This window comes from Pararge aegeria, chromosome 13 (assembly GCF_905163445.1).
Source record: "Pararge aegeria chromosome 13, ilParAegt1.1, whole genome shotgun sequence".
NCBI lineage: Eukaryota > Metazoa > Arthropoda > Insecta > Lepidoptera > Nymphalidae > Pararge > Pararge aegeria.
In genome coordinates, this window is record NC_053192.1 from 11039152 (window position 1) to 11056325 (window position 17174).

The following is a 17174-nucleotide window of genomic DNA, read 5'->3' on the forward strand; positions in this document are numbered from 1 at the left end:
ATATGGGCACCCCACTGTAGCTTAATATCCAAGGTCACGCCCAGAAAAACTGTGGAAGTCTCTATTTTTAGTGATTCCCCATTTATCATTATATTTTTATTAATTTTCTTTACATTTGGTAAGATAAATTCGACACACTTTGTTTTTTTTTGCATTTAAAAGTAAGTTGTTAACTGTAAACCAGTGCGACACATGCGACATAACACGGTTTACTTCGTCAAAGTTATCTTTACTCCTATCAGTCTTAAAAATTAGAGATGTATCATCTGTAAACAATACAATGTCGCAGGTTCCACTGACATGGTACGGTAGATTATTTATGTAGGTACACTAAAAATAGAAAGGGACCCAAAATCGAGCCTTGTGGGACACCCATTGAGGTATTTGAACCCTGAGACTTTGCATCATTTATGCAAACTCTTTGGGTCCTATTGCTGAGATAAGAGGCAACCAAATTTAGTGCAACGTTTTGGATACTATACTGGCTTAGCTTAAGAAGCAAGGTTTTATAAACAACACAATCAAAAGCTTCAGATAGATCACAAAAAACCCCCATGGCGTTCTGTGAACATTCCCAGGCATCATAAACATGTTTTATAAGTTTAGAGCCTGCGTCCGTTGTGCTACGACCTTTAGTAAAGCCATACTGCTAATACACTATATACTTAAGAATATTATTTACTTAAGTACATTATTTACTTACGTTCATTAAGTATTATATTCCCACTGCTTTGCACAGGTCTCCTGGATTTAACACCCTTCCTCCTACGAGAAAGGACTTTAAATCAAAGACCCACGACACTGCGCTGATGTGAGTTGATAGGCTGAAAGCCTTTAATGACTTAATTATGGTTTAGACGGACGGACCAAATCACATCATATAGTTTTAACGAAACCATTTTGTTTTTTGGTTGAGATATTGATTGTTCGGAGGCAATGAGATCCGTAGTAATCAATCTATTATATTGTATAATAGAGGTCAGTGGTTGTATTGTATTTCATCTGCATCTTGTAGTCTATTCCTTAAAGACAACACTCGGCTAATAGCTCGTAGTCTGTGGCAAAATATGGAATTTTGGAAAATGATTAATTGTTCAAGATAGCCATTTACCCTCTATCCAATTATTGCAAAATATATTCGCTCTCCAAATATTGCTATAGCTAAAGTGAATGTCTTTACCTAAAATCAAGTGTACAGTAAGTAAAATCTAACCTATAGCCGAACTTTGGTTATATTGTGTTTTCATCCATGTTGAACTATTGATAAGTTCTGTGATTGCGTCATTTAAACGTATCGATATACGCGGTATCTCTAATTATTTATTGATCACGCTAGGTACAATTCTTTTAATTCCATAATTTTGTCGTATTGTATTAAGTTACAATAGATGCATAGAAGTTGGCGTATGTATTTGACAAGTAACCTTATCATTGTAATTCTATTCTGACACCATTTTTGTTGGGCCTTTGCGTTTGTAATAATGGTTTACTGGGCGGCTCCCGTCGAGCTGTTGATTTCTGGCTTACAAGCCATCTTATTTAATATATAAAGCGGACTATTTTGTAACTTATAATGTTAAGATAGTTAAGGTTATGTTGATGTTTTGATTCCAGATGATAGATTAGTGAATTTTGTTGACAAGTTATGAATCCATTTTTTATCAGTAGAATCATTAAATATTGCGAATATTTAATTGCTTCTTTTAGATTTACGGTTTTTATACATAAAAAACTTGTATACACTAACAATTCAATTCAATTTGTGTTTATAGCTTATATTTACTTAATTTGTTTAAATGTTCATTATGTGTATTATTATTCATCAACAAATGCAGTAGGTAAATATTTTATGCAGAAGTGGGGTGCACAAAATGTATAATATACCAATTTTCGGATATTTAGTGTCTCACTGCAATAGAAGAACTGCTAAATATAGAATCCTCTTAGTGTCATAAAATACAGGTATAAAAATGGACATAATCAAAGAAGAAATCAAAATGGAATCAGAAGAATTCACCCTCCAATGGGAGGAAGATAAGGTTTGTGAAATTGGTTTTATATTTAAATACAGTGTTTTAGGATGTATATGATTTTCGAAAATGCAACGCTAAACAAAACCAGTTATTATTTAATTTCATAAAACATTATTAAATACACATTACTAATTGTCTCCATCATTATCACCTCAACCCATTACAGGCCCACTACAGAGCATGGGTCTCCTTCCACAGTATAAAGGGGTTACTAATTATACAATAAACTAACTACATTAAACTTTAATAATTATACATTAAATACTAGCTGTGTATTTAGTAGGCTTTGGTTAAGGAATTAGTTAAGTTTCAAAATTAAGGCAATTAAAAAGAGCAGGCTTTTGATGTCTGTTATTTGATCACTTAAAAAAAAAAATAACCAGTTGACATAATTAAATGACAAACTAACCTTTAATACAATATACTTAAAGAATAAAAAAAAAAATTTGAAATGCATTTATTTAACAATATTGTATTATAAGTTATCCATTTCAACATCACCGAGTTTGGATAAAGATATTATACTGAAATGGAAATTTCTTTAGGTAGGTAGATTCAAGGTCCCTATTAACGATAGTATATCCATCAGTTCCTTAGCAAACATTACCTTCCCAATAATCCACTTTTCTTTTTGTATTGATAATAGATTCGTAATAGCTTCTCAATTATCATTTATTATGTTTGTTTCAGTCCTCTAATATAGTGGCAAGCGAAGAAGTAATATGTGGAATTGATAATGTGCAGAATGAATCTTATGGGAATATGGTATGTATTAACAGTAACTTACTTGGAGTTGATTTGCAGAGCAATAGTATGTTAAAAATAAAATATTCATCAAAATATTAGTTGCCTTTTATACCAAATGATGAGTACTTTTAACTGAGCATGTCAAAATTGTTTTACACACAAAATCTTACACTATAGATTTCCTGTAAGAAAACTCTGATAAGGCCATTTTTCGAATGTTGTCCATCTTTTACTTTTTTCTTAAATGCTTTTTATTTATATTTTTAAGAACAAAGTTGTTCTTAATTGACTTTTTAATTAAACTTGCTGACAGTTAAGTTTTTACCTCAATGACAACCTGCTATATGTCTCCCTGTAGAATTTTATATCTTTCCCAACAGACATCTGAAGAAATCATAGCACACACTGATCAAATGGCTGCAGAGAATCTAATGTTTCTCTCACAAGATGTTGTTAGCTACACAGAGAGTGCTGAATTGGCAGAGGACCCTAATGTAGAGTGTGTAACAGAGGAAGTTATCACTGATGACTGGGTTCTTTCTGGTGGACAAGAGAGGTGCAACAGATTTATGTATTATATATTTTATTATGTAAGACATTAAATTAAGCTTGACTCCTAGTTAGTTTAATTTGAAAGCATTTTTCGAATTCCTGTTATTCAGTGAAAGGCTTTCACTGAGAATCTACAGTATATCTAGTTTAATTTTATACAGCCAGATTATTCTAGAATACTAGTGTTACTGTTTACTTTCCTAAAAGTATTGTAAAATTTTTATAAAACATAAAAATGTCACACATTGTAGGCCATATTTGTTTGTAAGGCCTTATTTGTCTCAAACTTACCTCAAAATGGAATGGCCTCACATTATAAATACAGGAATTGCCCATACAAAATTCCTCAGTTTTGTCTGGGTTAATATTGTATAATAATTTTTTTTGCCCTTTTTTATTTCAGAGTTGAAGTGCCTTTAGAACATTTAGCGAATCCAGTTCAAGATGTTAAAGTAGAGAATGATATTGATGTACCATTACCAACAGACCAAGTATGATCATATAATAATACTTTGCTAAAATATTAAGGGCACAAGACTAAAATGATAAGAGTCCTAAAAATAGCTCTTTTACATTAAAGTAAAGTGCCATGGATCAGTGAGACCCTATGTCCCTACTTATAGGTTAAAATAAAAAAAAAATCAGGAACAGCAAAACAAATTGATTAAATCAAAAATCGTTGTTTTGTATTGCAATCGCCACCTTTTTTTTTTATTAATAAATAAATAAATATACCACGACAATACATACATCGCCATCTAGCCCCAAAGTAAGCGTAGCTTGTGTTATGGGTACTTTAAAGATGACTAGTGAACATTTTAATTAATAATATACATTACTTATAATACACAGATAAACGCCCAGACACTGAAAAATATTCATGTTCATCACACAAACATTTCCCAGTTGTGGGAATCGAACCCACAGCCTTTAACTGAGAAAGCAGGGTCGCTGCCCACTTCGCCAATCGGCCGTATTCACCATCTAGAATTCACCATCTAGTATTGAATTAGTATTTTATTAGTACCTTATCTTTATTTAGGATGAATACACAGCAATGCGTCCATGGCCGTGCGACTTTTGTTCACGTCGGTTCCGTAAAAAGGCTGCTCTCATGAATCATATGGTGGCTCATCAGAACGACCGTCCGCACGCCTGCAACCTGTGTGGGGTGCGATATGTACGCAAATGTGATCTCATGAACCACCTTAAAGTTCATGCAATGGTGCCAGATACCCCTGACATGATGGATTACGGTAAGTGCTATACACAATACAGGAGCACAGGGTGTTTTACAGGAAACTGTAAAACACCATCATCATCCGCAGCCTATTAATGACCCCCTTCTGGGGTGGACTGGGTTCTTCCCTAATGAGAGAGATGGATTTAGAGCATAACCCACCATGCTGCTCCAATGTGGGTTGGTGGGCTTTAACGACTCTTGCCACAAGTTAGTGATAATAACCGGGATTGTCAGGCACGGGGGTTGGCCACCAATTTCCAAACTCCGGGCTGGTACTAAAAATTCCTTAACAGATAAAACAACAATTTTTGGCCTGACCCGGGATTCAAACCGAAGACTCAGTGTTCTGTGAAATATAATAACCATTAAATTAACTAAGAGTGAGAAAAGTAACACATATTGCATTAAAAATGAAATCAAGATTTCATTTTTGCCGCAAGGGAATCTGGTCCAGCACTTTTGGTTTAAGTACTTTCAGACCTGATCAAATTTTTTATTAAACTTAACCTCTACTTTTTTTGAATTTCGTTCCCATAGGGTTCCAATTGGTATCACTAACCGCTGCTGTGCACTTTATACATGCGTAAAAGCAGTTCCTATTCTAAATTTTAAATTCCTTGTGTATGTTAGGCGGTTTTGTTTATATGTTGTAATAATAAATATTAATTGACTGACCAGGCTCATTTTTTATAATATTTTTTTTTTGTTACAGAGGAAATAATTTCTCCCCAAGTGGTAAAAATGAAGAAAAAGAGAGGCAGACGGAAGAAGAATCCAGAACCAGTAGAGGTGATTATGAATTACTTATTATTATTTAAAAATCCAGGATTAATTTAATAAATTCAAATTTTCTCTAATAACATAATGTTTGAAACCCATTCTGTAACTTCCACACTTGAAATAGTGTGGAAGTTTATTATTATTGTTTATCATTAAAGTGATTTTCCGTAAACCTGAACTAAAACGGCATTATTATAAGACAGCAGTGTAAAAGTTACGATAAAGATAAGATTACCAATAACAAAGCAATTGATTTAGTTCCCGATGAGCCAGGCCAGCTGGATGTTACATGTTTATATCTTGTCTGATGTATGTTTATATAAATATTGTGTCTGGTTGGAGGCTACGGCCGTAGCTAGTTACAACTCTACCGACAAACACGAACCGCTAAACGATTTAGCGGTTTGATGACGCGTACATAGCAATTAATTACATATTATAATTAATTTAATATAACTGGGATATATTTAAATTAATTTTGAATTATATTGAACCCCTAAATGGGATATCCCGTTACCATCTTAGACTGCTTCATTACATTAAAGATCCTTCAGAAAATAATAATGCAATATAAGTGACAAAATCTGCCTATAAAATTCATGATTTGGTTATGTACTGTTACAACAAATTTATAAAAGTTATGTACTGTTACAGTAAATTTATAAAGTGGGTAAATTAAACTTTTGATAACTATAAATTGTTATATGCCAGATATTTCCAGAAAGAAGGTTCCAAACTTGCTATCTTGTTAAAACTAAAAATTTTAAAATAAACTATTTTATTTATTATTATTATTTAATATTTTATTAAATTGATAAGAATTTTTACAAATACGCTAATAACTATTTAGTTATTAGATAGCTTTCAGGAACCAAACAAAATTAAAATTATATTTGATTAGCAACCATTGTCAATACACTTCAGTCTTACATGGACTCGAACGATGCAAAGATACCTCCCAGTGGCTTAGTCGTTATCAGTCACCTACAACCACATAATCCTAATTCATCCATTATTGTATACAGTTCATTGTGTCCAAAAATAGTGGAAACGCCCCTCGCACGTCTCACTTTACACCCGCGGAATGTTGCTTGCTCACATACCTTTTCTCATTTTCCAATTTTATGTTAAACATTTAGAACATTAGAGGTAAAATAATTACTTTCAACTGCTAAATGGTATGAAGTCGCTATACCGTTTGTTCGAGACACAACTCTAACGCGGAGTGGTTTTTAATGCTTCAACATTTTGATTGCCGCACCAACCCGTTCCTTATAACAACTACTTTCGCCAAAGGTTGTCTGAGAGTGATCGCTTTAGCGATAAGACCGCCTTTGCACACCGAAACTTGTATTTTATTATTATATTTTATATTTACCCATTGTGTTTCTCTTTGTATTTTGTTTTTGTGTGTGCAATAAAGAATTTAATTATAATAATAATAATTAATCGTATACACGGTTTCTGTATGTTCTTAATTCTGTGCCTACAACGTGATTCCATTACTTACCATTACCGAAAAAAACCCCCGGTAAAACTGATGGGTCCCGCGGGACCATACAAATTAAGGCGGACGAATTCAGAGGCAACAGCTAGTCACACATATAAGTAGCTGTTGCCCGCTTTTTTTTTTACAAATCCCGTGAGAGCCATTTGTTTTCATGGAATTAAAAGTAGCTTGTGTTAATTACCGTCCTTTCAACTAAGTCGCAGGAGATGTTGACTTTACAATGAATAATTGTTAAGACTTAACAAATATTCATTGTAAAGTCAACATCTGAGGATGCTCCGGGTTCGGAGCCAAACGTGTGTATATACCCTACATTGCCGAGGAGTTTGGTGTGGAGAATACGGATTGAAGAAATTATAAATTACACCATGCAGATTTTCCTGCTGTTCGCGGAGTATAGCAAATTAAGCTTAATGTTCATAATATATTATGGATTTCCGCAAAGTAACGCCTGCTTCTATCCAATCTATGCCAAAAATCAAGTTGATTGGTTTTCGTAGTTAAAGCGTTAAGTAAAGACAAACATACAACGACACTTTCGCATTTATAATATTATTAAAGATACTCTCGTGTGATTGCAGAACGGCGTTTGGGAGCATATGACGTCAGCGCGTACGCAGCAATGGTCGCGACGAGGCCGCACACCCCCCAAAGCTGAACCCGTACCTCCCTCGCCCCCTTCGCCTTCGCCCTCCCCTCCCTCGCCTCTCCCGCCGCCCGCAGACCCCGCGCGTCCCTTCGTGTGCAGGCATTGCGGCGTTGGTTTCGCTAGAGAGAAAGCCCTCCAGTCGCATGCTAGGGTGAGTGAAAATAATTTAATCGTAAATAGCCTATAGCGGTCCATAGTTGGTCAAAAGACCTCTCCTAACAGAAGGGTTTGCCCACGCTGGGCAAACGGGTTGTCGATCGCAGTAGATGGTAGTAGTAGCACCGAATGCTGGAGCCTTCTCTCCGGTATAAACATCATCATCATATCAACCTGTTTCCAGCCCACTACAGGGCTCGCGTCTCCTCCCACAAAGAGGAGGGGTTAAGGCCATCCACCATGCTGGACCAGTTCGGACGGCCGACTGGCGCAGTGGGCAGCGACCCTGCTTTCTGAGTCCTAGGCCGTGGGTTCGATTCCCACAACTGGAAAATGTTGAACATGAATGTTTTTCAGTGTCTGGGTGTTTATCTGTATATTATAAGTATTTATGTGTTATATTCATAAAAATATTCAACAGCTATCTTAGTACACAAGCTACGCTTACTATGGGGCTAGATGGCGATGTGTGTACAGTCGTAGTATATTTATTTATTTATTTATTATGGAGAACTCTCAGGCATGCAGGTTTCTCACGATGTTTTCCTTTACCTTTTTAGCTAGCTAGTGATGTTTTAATTGTTTAAAAAGCACATAATTAAAAAAAATTAAGAGGTGCTGGGATTCGAACTCTGCCCCTGTCCTACCCACCAGGGCATATCCTATCCTTATATACTTATACTATTACATAAATTAATTATTTTAGCGATTCTTTGTTAATGTCATCATGCCTAATGGAGACTAAAACAAAGTGACAACAAGCTGACAGGTGTTAATAATAAAGGTACATTACCCAATATGTGCTTAGGTACACGGCGGGGATTCCCCCGTGGATTGTGGCGAGTGCGGAGAGCTTTGCTGGTCGCGCGAAGCGTTGCGAACGCACTGCGCCACCCGCCACCCACACCTTGCGCACGCGACTCCCGCTGCCACTGAGGCCGCGTACGAAGACAACTCTGGTAAGTGGTCGTTATACAATAAATAGTAGCTGCGCCCCGCAGTGAATATCTCATCATACTCGAGGTGAATAAGTACGATATTTGGTTTAAATATACAAATATTCCTGTAAACCTTGGTAACTTTATTTTTTTCAAGAACTAAAAGTTACTCTCCGCCCTGTTAACTATACGTTGATTGGTTAGGGTGAGACGGAAGGCATTATATAATATATACATAAAAAAATATATAAAAGGCATGTAGGATTCAGGTAAGGACAACCCTCTCTGTTTATGAAAAGTGTCCGTCTAAAAGCGTCAAATTGTGGGGGCGACGCTGTAGCGGATGGGTTAAAAAGTTGTTAAGTATTGGATAGTAAATGATACCAGGAAAAATCCCGAAAATCATTATAAAATTTAAATCACTCCACATCATCTCGCAGCAGTTTTATAAGATATGTATAACAATTCAGATGGCCCTATTTATGGCGTGTTCGCTTACTTGAAAATAAACTAAGAGAATGTTCAACACCTTTGATTTCCACCGGACATCATACCGGAACACTAAATCGCCTAGCGGCACGACTTTCTCGGCAGGGTGGTAACTAGCCACGGCCGAAGCCTCCCACCAGAGCATACCCAAGAAAATAAAGAAATTATAAATTCCCAAATTGCCCCTGCGGGTATCAAACCCGGGACCTCCTACCTAAATTCACAGCGCTCACCGTTGGCGCCCAGGTAGGTCGGCAAAACGTTTAACGTTTAATTTCGGTTACTTGTTACAGGTGACGATATGGAGTTCCGACTGTCGCCGATAGCGCACAGCGGAAGCGAACGTGAAAGGGAACGCGACCGAATGGTAGATATGCGAGGTCCGGAATTGTTCTGCGGTGACTGTGGAGTGGCGTTCCAGAGGGCCGACTTGCTGCGGAGACACGTCACTGCGGCGCATAGGTATTTCAGCTTAAAGACATTTATTTTCTCAAAAAAGAACACAATAGTTCACTTACATCGAGAATACAATAATATTTTAAAATTAGTAGATACAAAATCTCAAAGTGCTTTACAGATGTACCAAAATATTTAAAAGTAAAAATTTTTGCGGGTGGTTAAAGAAAAAATAATAATATTTATTTATTGTTTTTGCGGCCGATTGGCGCAGTGGGCAGCTACCCTACTTTCTGAGTCCTAGGCTGTTGGTTCGATTCCCACTACTGGAAAATGTTCGGATGACGAACGTTTGAACGTTTTCAGTTTCCGGGTGTTTAGCTGATATATTATAAGTATTCATAGAATAGGAAAAACTTTATTGCAACGAAACACTGAAGGAAAAGGTACAAAGAGAACACTAATAGTACTAAGTGCTAGGTGCGAAGGCGTATACATACATATAAAAATATTCATCAGGCATCAGCTATCTTAGTACCCATAACATAAGCTACGCTTGCTTTGGGGCTATATGGCGATAATGATGTCGTAATGACACTAATTAAATTATTTGATTGCAACACAATATAAAATAAAATAAATTGGAATACTTCACTAATTTAATTAATTGATAACAACACAGCATAAAATAAAATAGATGAACAGAGTTATAAGTTAAGGGTAAATGTAGGATCTGACCTATAGGATCAGCCCATATATCAGCAAATATTCACAATGAGAGTATTTTACTCTGATGTTCAAATATTTCGATACTCTTAAACGACTCCTCGATTGCGTGCGAGCAAATCTTCTATTCTGGGTCTCTGTGTTTTTGGTTGTTTTTTTTTAAATCATTTTGGATGTGACTTAAAATGCCATATTTTGTACCGATGTTGCATCAATTTTAATTGAACCGTCGGAACGTTTTCATTACAATTAGTTTACAATATTTTGTTGGTTAACTAAAATCGAACCGTTTGGACCCGCTATTATTCGATTTAGCAGTTAAGCAACTTAAATCGAAACTTATGTACCCATTATAACACATGCTTCTATCCATTCTTTAAAATGATTTGGTTACAGCTACAAGCGGCACGACAGCACTAGCAGTACGTGGGAGCAGGAACACACGTGCGACGTTTGCGGCGAGAGCTGCACGGATGCGCTTCAACTACTTGCGCACGCTGAGAGACATGCGGAACGACCTCGCACCAACAACAGGTACGATCCCATCCAGTGGTAGTGGCGTGGTGGGATTCAGATTGCAAATTTGCACCATGCCAATACGCCGTTACAGGCTATCGTCTGTAATCCCTAAGCGCCTATTAATATTAAATTGTGAAAAAACACGAGGATCTATTATTACGATTACAGAAGAAAGGCAATTTTATTTTGTTTCGAAACTCGATAACAACACTTTTGTACTCTCGTAAGGCCCGAAAGTTATCAAAACAACGTCAATAATAAGTTCTAGCACTATTACTATTACATAAAGCTAACTTTTAAATTAAGTTTATATTTTTACTAGCTGTCCCGGCGAACTTCGTACCGCGGATCATTTTTTTTTTTTGATGAATGTTATATTTTAATACTTATTATATATATCCTATTCCGGTCTAAGAGGAATCCTAAAAATCAAATATCATAAAAATTTGCCCAGCCGTTCTTGAGTTATAAATGATGTAACTAACACAACTTTCTTTTATATATATAGATTAATAAATAAATTGGTGCTATTAAAAAGTAAATATTCATATGCTGTTCATGATACCATAAAATGTCGTTATCAATTATTTTAAATTACGTTTAAGATGCATGATAATTATATATTGTTTAATTTGATTCATGCTTTCGTTTAGATTTTTTTTTTGCGTTTAAGAAAAAATAAAATTGTTGCAGATTAAAACGAATGTCCAGAGGTCGAAATAACGCGTCATCTGGCACCGGTGCGAGACAATTCCCGTGCAGAGAGTGTGGTAATTTTTATTCATTGTGTCAAAGTCAAATATTTCTTTATTCAAATAGGCACATAGATGGCACTTTTCATGCGTACATTACATGTAAAATATGACATAGAAGTGAGTTGATGACCATAACTAAATTCGTCAACTAAAAACTAAAGCTACGAGGGTTCCAAACGCGCCCCGGTCTAAGAAGAAGCCCACAACAAACTTAATACGCAGATGATTTTTTTTATTTTACACGCGTAAGCGCCCATCTAATAACCCCGTGACCTCGAAGACTTTTATTACTCAATTATTTATTACTCATGTAAGTTAGACAGTAACTGACTGAGTTTGATAGTTATGGCGTAGTGAATAATGGTACTAAAAGGTACTCAAAAAAGGTTTGCGCATAATCGCTTGGCAAACGGGTTCGTGACCGCAGTACATGGTACCATGTACTGGTTTCCTAAGTTGCCTCTTAGGACACCCGCAGGTAGTGGAGGGGTGTTAACTGTATTCTGATCTGCCGTCCGTCAAACTTCTCAGTTCTAGTAATAATGATAATAAATCAATTTTCAGGAAAGGTTTTCGGTTCACGGAGCTCCCAACAGATTCACGTGCGTATTCATACGGGTGAACGACCATACGCGTGCCGGTTTTGTTGGAAGGCCTTCGCGGACGGTGGTACTCTGCGCAAACACGAAAGGATTCATACAGGTACAGTAGTTATTTAATTTAAACACTAGTGGTTGCCCGCGTTCTTCATCCACGTTTATTAAGAAATTCCGTGGTAACCGTTTGGATTGCGTGGGGCAAAAAGTCGCCTATGTTACTTACTCTAAATCCTGTCATCTAATTCTATGCCAAAAATCATGTTGATTGGTTTCTTAGTTAGGTCGTGAAGTAACCACAAACAACTGGGGACGACTACTTAACTTGCTCTCAGAAGAACCACCCGTTCAGAGCAAGATAAGTAAGGTAGCGCCAATTTTCTAACATCGCATTCGAATTTTATTATACTAGTATGGATCAATAGTGTTGAGCATATACATTGCTCAGCGGCGTGCACTGGGTTTCTTACTGGGTATGCATACAGCAGGAAATTGCATAAAATGGCAAAAATCCTTCTCTTATACGAGCTATATATAAATTTGAGGGTAGGCAGTGCTTTTGTGCATGTATTAAGTGCACGCCACTGACATTGCTTAAATTCATCTCCTAAGTATCCACATCGTGATGCTTATGTTTTAATTTGGGATACAATTATATTTCAAAAATATAACAGTTTTATTTTTTGCAGGTGAAAAACCATACGCCTGTGCCGTTTGTCCGCGCGCCTTCAACCAACGTGTGGTGTTGAGGGAACATGTGCGATCGCATCACTCCGCGCCTGATAGACGTGCTAATGGTGAGTTATATAAAGCACTACACACACTGCAGCTGGGGCGGGGTTCATCACTCCGCGCCCGATAGACGTGCTAATGGTGAGTTATATAAAGCACTAAACACACCGCAGCTGGGGCGGGGTTATAAAGGGAGAAGTTTCGTTTTGTCAGTTAATTTAGTTCGATTGTCATAGTTTATCAAGGTCGTTTGCCTTCTTCTTTCTTAATTTTTCTTAAACTTGTCCTACACAACGTAACGCATTGCAACGCTCACACGCTCCGTTTCTTCCTCTTTGCTCTTTCTTTTTCTTCTCGGCTCCCAAGAGTCATAGCGTAAAGTAAAAAGTAAAATAACAACATTCCTATATATATATATATTAGGGTGGCGCAAAAAAAACGACTATTTTTTTTTTTTTTGAGTTTCGGATGAAAAAATGTTAGTTTTTGATGTTTTAAGAGCCCTCTCCAAAGGACAGCTCAAAAAAAAAATTTTTAAGAGGTCACTCCAAATTTTTTTAAATTTCGAAAATCGTCGAAAATCGATTTTTTTTTTTTTTTAATTTTTTTTCTCGTTACGGTATAATTTTATAGACCAAAAAAAAATAAGTTTCTGAAAGTTTCAGTTAAAAATTTTAATTTTGAAAGGTCGCTCATAATTTTTTTAATTTATTAGTAAATGACTTTAGATTTTTTCGAGTGACCTTTTAATATTAAAATTAAAATTCCGGCCATTTTTTTTCCTTTATTTAGTACAATAATCTATAAAAATACACCACGAGATGAACTAAAAAATCAAGGATAACAAAAAAAACACAATTTTTTTCTAATTTTATCATTTTATTTAATCAACTACAACATTTTAACAGTATTTTAATGTAAATAAAATTATGAGCGACCTTTCAAAATTAAAATTTTTAACTGAAACTTTCAGAAACTTATTTTTTTTTGGTCTATAAAATTATACCGTAACGAGAAAAAAAATTAAAAAAAAAAAAAAAATCGATTTTCGACGATTTTCGAAATTTAAAAAAATTTGGAGTGACCTCTTAAAAATTTTTTTTTGAGCTGTCCTTTGGAGAGGGCTCTTAAAACATCAAAAACTAACATTTTTTCATCTGAGACTCAAAAAAAAAAAATAGTCGTTTTTTTTGCGCCACCCTAATATATATATATATATATATATATTCCTATATACTAATATAGTTTGTACAATATATATATATTGTACAATCATGTACCTTTATTAGTAACTACCGGAAGTATTTCTCAAAGTATTCCCTAAACTAAAATTCAAAACAACTATAAAATGATGCTAAACGATGGATTAAATATTTAGTTCAATATGCTGCTTCATTGCAAAAAGTTGTAGCCAGCCTTTAATCCTAATAATTAATCAGGCAGATCATGTAGGTAGGATGAGAATAAGTAAAATTATTCTTTTTTTCATCATTTTTAGGTGGATACCAATATTGCTGTGTCGTTTGTGGGCGGCCTTTACATTCGAGCGCGGAGTTGGTTCAACATCTTATTCAACACTGCGACGAAAACACTGCATTGAAAAGACAGCCTCAGGTTAGTTACTATTTACCAATTATATTATTTACTAATGGTTGGCCGGGATCTTCGTCCGCATTTATTATGGTTTTTTACAAATCCCGTGGGAACCGTTAGCTTTCCGGGATAAAAAGTAGCCTATGTTAGCGATATCCATCCTAACTAACTAACTCTATGAAGTTGATAGGTGCTTAGTAAGGGCGTAAAGAAAGGCTAAACAAACTAACACACTTTCGCATTTATAATATTTGTTACCAAACAGTCTTTACCGTGGTTACACCGGTGGTCCTGACTAGGAGTACCACGGGAGATTTTATTTGCCCATGCCATTGCCTTTAATTACTATTACGACCTCGCTGGCTGGTTTGACATAAAGTCCAAAGCGAATTCTGTAAAAAAATAAAATTTTTATATTTTTAAAAAAATGTGAAGAAATATTCTTTTTAAATTATTTAAATGGCGTTTTGTATATTTTTTGTAAACTTCAATCAAAATCAACATAATAATAATGGACAACTCCCAACAGAACGGACCAAGGAAATACAAGCGGCGACGAAAAATTAAAATCGAGCGGCCACCCTCGCCAATGGACTGGGCCCTCCCATCCCCCTCGCCGGTGGCCTCCGCTGCCGCGTCCCGCTCACCCTCGCCTGCCCCCTCGGATGCCCCCTCGCACTCTCCCTCAAGAACAGTATCCCGGTCGCCCTCCCCGCCGCCCACACGCGCCGCCCGGGCCACGCGCGCCCCCCGCGCCTCACCGGCCCCTCGGCGTCGAAGGCGACGCGTGCCCGCAGTGCCCGCGCAGCGCCCTAAGATGATACACACAGAGGAGCCCCGGTCCAAGGCTAATAAGGTATGGGGTTTCATATGCTTGTTCAGTAAAAAGTACAGGATTTGATCGCCGGTAATCGAGGAGACCTTTTCGAGTTTAATAATAAATAATAATACGACAGTACACACATCGGCATCTAGCCCCAAAGTAAGCGTAGCTTGTGTTATGGGTACTAAGATGACTGATCAATATTTTAATGAATAATATACTTAAATAATTATAATACACCCAGACACTGAAAAACATTTATGTTCATGACACAAACATTTTTCCAGTGGTGGGAATCGAACCCACGGCCTTAGACCCAGAAAGCAGGGTCGGTGCCCACTGCGCCAATCGACCTTTCAAACAACCCTGTATTGTCAAAGTAAAATGGTACTCGTTTTATACTCGTAAAGATTGCACTACTGATTTTTTAACAAACGTTCTGTCAAAAGCCCAAGCTAGTTTACGGTATCCGTTCAAAGGTGCGTTTCCACGCAGGAAAGCAGAGCACTTATTTCATACATCTATTACGCATACTATGTAACATATTACTTTAAAGATAGAGATGGAAACTCACTGCGTTTTCCTACGATACTCCGAATCTACCTCAGTGAATTAAAATACCTTATTTTATTTAGATAAATATTAAGTTCACTGAGGATGTTAAGCTCCGCTGCCGCACCTTCAGCTATTATAAGCTGGCAATAACGCATCAAAAGTGCCATCTATGTGCCTATTTGAATAAAGAAATATTTGACTTTGACTTTGGCCACAAAATTATACAATTTGATTGGATTGCAGGCTAGGAACCGCAGACCGCCCAGACACCCGGCAGACGACCTACGCGCAATCGGACCCCACTCACCGTCACCGCCGCCCGCGATCCCCGCACCTCCCGTCGAGGAAGAGGTCTACAAGTGCGAAATGTGCTCCATGGAATTCCCGCGAAGAGATGCTTTATTGCTGCACGTGCCTGTACATATATGACACAAAAGGAACCTTCGACCGCGGCGTGCAGTCTAAAGACACTTAGCAATACGCAATATTTGGTGAGCGAAACGTCGTGCCTATCAATACATCGGCACCGAAAAAAAATTGTTAGGTGACCTCGATGAAATCGCACGGTAAATTGCGACGAAAGACTGAAACCTTCATAGTGATACACGCATCCCAGATGGTACTTGCAGGCTCGATTATTACCACGCTAATCAGTCCAAGAAGTAAAATATATTAACCATGGTTTATCGAGACTTAAATATTTAAGTTTTACGAAATAAAACGCATAAGTAAATATGTGATTATGAAATGGATAAATGCTTACCACATATTTTTCGAGCGCTGTATAGCGGGAGACCCCAACAGCTTTCGTGGTTTTATTTCATAACTAAAATGACAAATAATATGAAAGAGTGAAATAAAGTATATTTTAATCAACGTTTTAAACTACTTTTTATACAAAATTCGGTGAGCATTTACCCGTTTAAGCAGGAATTTTAATTTGTTTAAAATAACATTTCTAACGTTAACATACATACATGCTAAAGTTTATTAACAAAGGTGTCTAACTTCTTGGAATGCTAGATGGAGTTATCCGTCCGCATGGACCGTGTTGGGTCAATCATTCCTCAGTAGCATTTTAAATAAAGCTACAATGGTTTCCGCAGCCAAAGAGTAATATGAATACTATGTTTTGGCACTTTTGTAAGTAAAGTAACCTAGTCGTGACTGGCATAAGCGTTTGTAGCGCAAATTTATAAAAATCGTTCTGCCGAAATTAAATCGAAAAAATCTGCTCGGTTTGCTGCGCAGAAAGACAATTTAAAACATCAATAAAATAGTTATTGTTTGAGTCAAAATCTTCCAGTGTCGGGTTATTTGATGTCCAGGAGTGGATGCATATTGACTGATGGAACTAAAAAAAAACTTAACTAACTACTACT

The 17174-nt window shown here is 36.6% G+C and overlaps 1 protein-coding gene across 8 annotated transcripts; it reads left to right on the forward strand.

Annotated features, from left to right (window-relative positions):
* Positions 1–1053: 1053 nt before the first annotated feature.
* On the forward strand, positions 1054–17174 carry LOC120628685 (replication initiator 1-like). Of its 8 annotated transcripts, none has more exons than XM_039897244.1 (17): positions 1054–1419; positions 1903–2039; positions 2724–2798; positions 3161–3351; positions 3736–3823; positions 4375–4588; positions 5288–5364; positions 7447–7665; positions 8479–8629; positions 9391–9559; positions 10616–10753; positions 11432–11508; positions 12058–12195; positions 12779–12886; positions 14320–14435; positions 14944–15270; positions 16036–17174. In XM_039897244.1, the coding sequence occupies exons 2-17, from the start codon at positions 1971–1973 to the stop codon at positions 16219–16221; spliced, it is 2343 nt and encodes a 780-aa protein (XP_039753178.1). In that variant the 5' UTR covers positions 1054–1419; positions 1903–1970; the 3' UTR covers positions 16222–17174. The 8 variants fall into 8 exon arrangements, with proteins under 8 accessions (XP_039753178.1, XP_039753180.1, XP_039753174.1 ...); XM_039897246.1 differs by having other exon boundaries at positions 1054–1336; XM_039897240.1 differs by having other exon boundaries at positions 1054–1197; positions 1836–2039.